Below are 1,437 nucleotides of genomic sequence, written 5' to 3'. Positions count from 1 at the left end.
AAGAGCTCTACAAGCTCCTAACTGAGCATCATGAAAGCTACCCTATGCAGATTCACCATTATTGCAACAGCAATAATGCTCCCAGTCTTCTATTTCATTGATGAGAACCCCTTTGATTCTACAAGCTTCCTGTCTTTGGTGAGTACCAGAAATTTTAGGTGGGAAAAAGCTGTAATTGTAGACTGAAAGAAAGTCATTGTCTAAGTGTCTATTTCTGTAAAATTGTCATGAATACTGTAGACACTCAAGGACGTAGGAAGACAAAAAAGCTTGAAGAATCAGTATATTTTCTTTTATGGCTATAAGCGATGATAGCACTCTAGAAGAGAGGGAATTCAGGGTTAGAAAAAAATTGACATTTATTTAATTGTTCTGCTGACTACCCTTTTTTCACAACTGTTCATGAAGTAGAAATCCTTTTTCTTTTTTTATTATTAATATTTACTTTTTAAAAAATTTTGCTAGAGGGTATGTGCACTCACCAGAGAGAGAGAGAGAGGAAAAATGAGAAAGTATCCCCTCATGGGGGATGATCATGATGCAATTCCTTCCCCTCCATTTCTCTTTTTGAGATTTTGTGCATGCACACAGTATGTTTTTTCAAGCTGCTGGGTCTAGGATATGAACTGTGCAATCAACCACCATGCCACCAGCTGGCCTGTTTCTCCTTGTTTTATAGTTTTTTTTATTTAATTTTATTCATTCATTTATTATATATTTTTTTTTCTAATTTGACCAGCGCAAGACACAGAGAGAGAGAGGGAAAGTGAGAAAGGAAACCACTAGGTCCAGGACTCAAACCGTGGTTGGCCATGTGGGAGTGTCCAGCCCCTTAACCACCACGCCACCTGCTGGTCCCCTCCTTGTTTTATGTTTTCCTTGACTTTCTTTCTTTTTTTTTTTTTAAAAAAAAGAATTATTTATTTAATTTTATTTATTACTATTATTTTTTAATTTGCCCAGAAAAAGACATAGAGAGAGAGAAAGGGAAAGTGAGAAAGCAAGCACTCAAACCATGGTTGACCATGTGGGAGTCCATCACCTTAACCACCATGCCACCTGCCAGTCCCCTCTCTTAGTTTTCAAAGTTATACATTTCCCCCGATGTTATACATTAGGATCCTGAATCTCAAAGCCGTTAAGTCGTTTCTCTGAACCAAAAATAAATCCCAGGAATATAAAAAATTCCACAAGAACCCAGAAAAGGCAAGGAAGAGAAGGGATGTAGTGAGTGAATTTGGAAGAATGAAATGCCAACAATAGAAAAGACTGTAGGTTGGAGCACTGGGGTGATAGTACTTTGTTTCCTGCATCTCTCACATCTAACACATGCTATGCTATTTAAAGGGTTAGGTGACCTATTTCAGACTGTAATTATAGGGATTGTTGTGGGTTAAAAAATGACATAGACTAACAATCTCTTTCGCTACATGTAAC

General features: G+C 37.3%; 1 protein-coding gene across 5 annotated transcripts in view; it reads left to right on the top strand.

The window, feature by feature from the left end:
* The window catches only part of LOC114004440 (alpha-1,3-mannosyl-glycoprotein 4-beta-N-acetylglucosaminyltransferase C-like), a 29,835-nt gene that overhangs the window by 23,416 nt on the left and 4,982 nt on the right, over nucleotides 1-1,437 (top strand). For all 5 annotated transcript variants that reach the window (XM_027776010.1, XM_027776009.1, XM_027776011.1 and 2 more), the window contains one exon: nucleotides 1-138. In XM_027776010.1, coding sequence (XP_027631811.1) covers nucleotides 31-138 — 108 coding nt within the window. In that variant the 5' untranslated portion in view covers nucleotides 1-30. The remainder of the gene's footprint in view (nucleotides 139-1,437) is intronic.

Source organism: Tupaia chinensis, unplaced genomic scaffold (genome assembly GCF_000334495.1).
Source record: "Tupaia chinensis unplaced genomic scaffold, TupChi_1.0 Scaffold000627_1, whole genome shotgun sequence".
Classification (NCBI taxonomy): domain Eukaryota; kingdom Metazoa; phylum Chordata; class Mammalia; order Scandentia; family Tupaiidae; genus Tupaia; species Tupaia belangeri.
The sequence above is the reverse complement of the archived record's forward strand: the minus strand, read 5'-3'. Positions and strand labels throughout refer to the sequence as shown.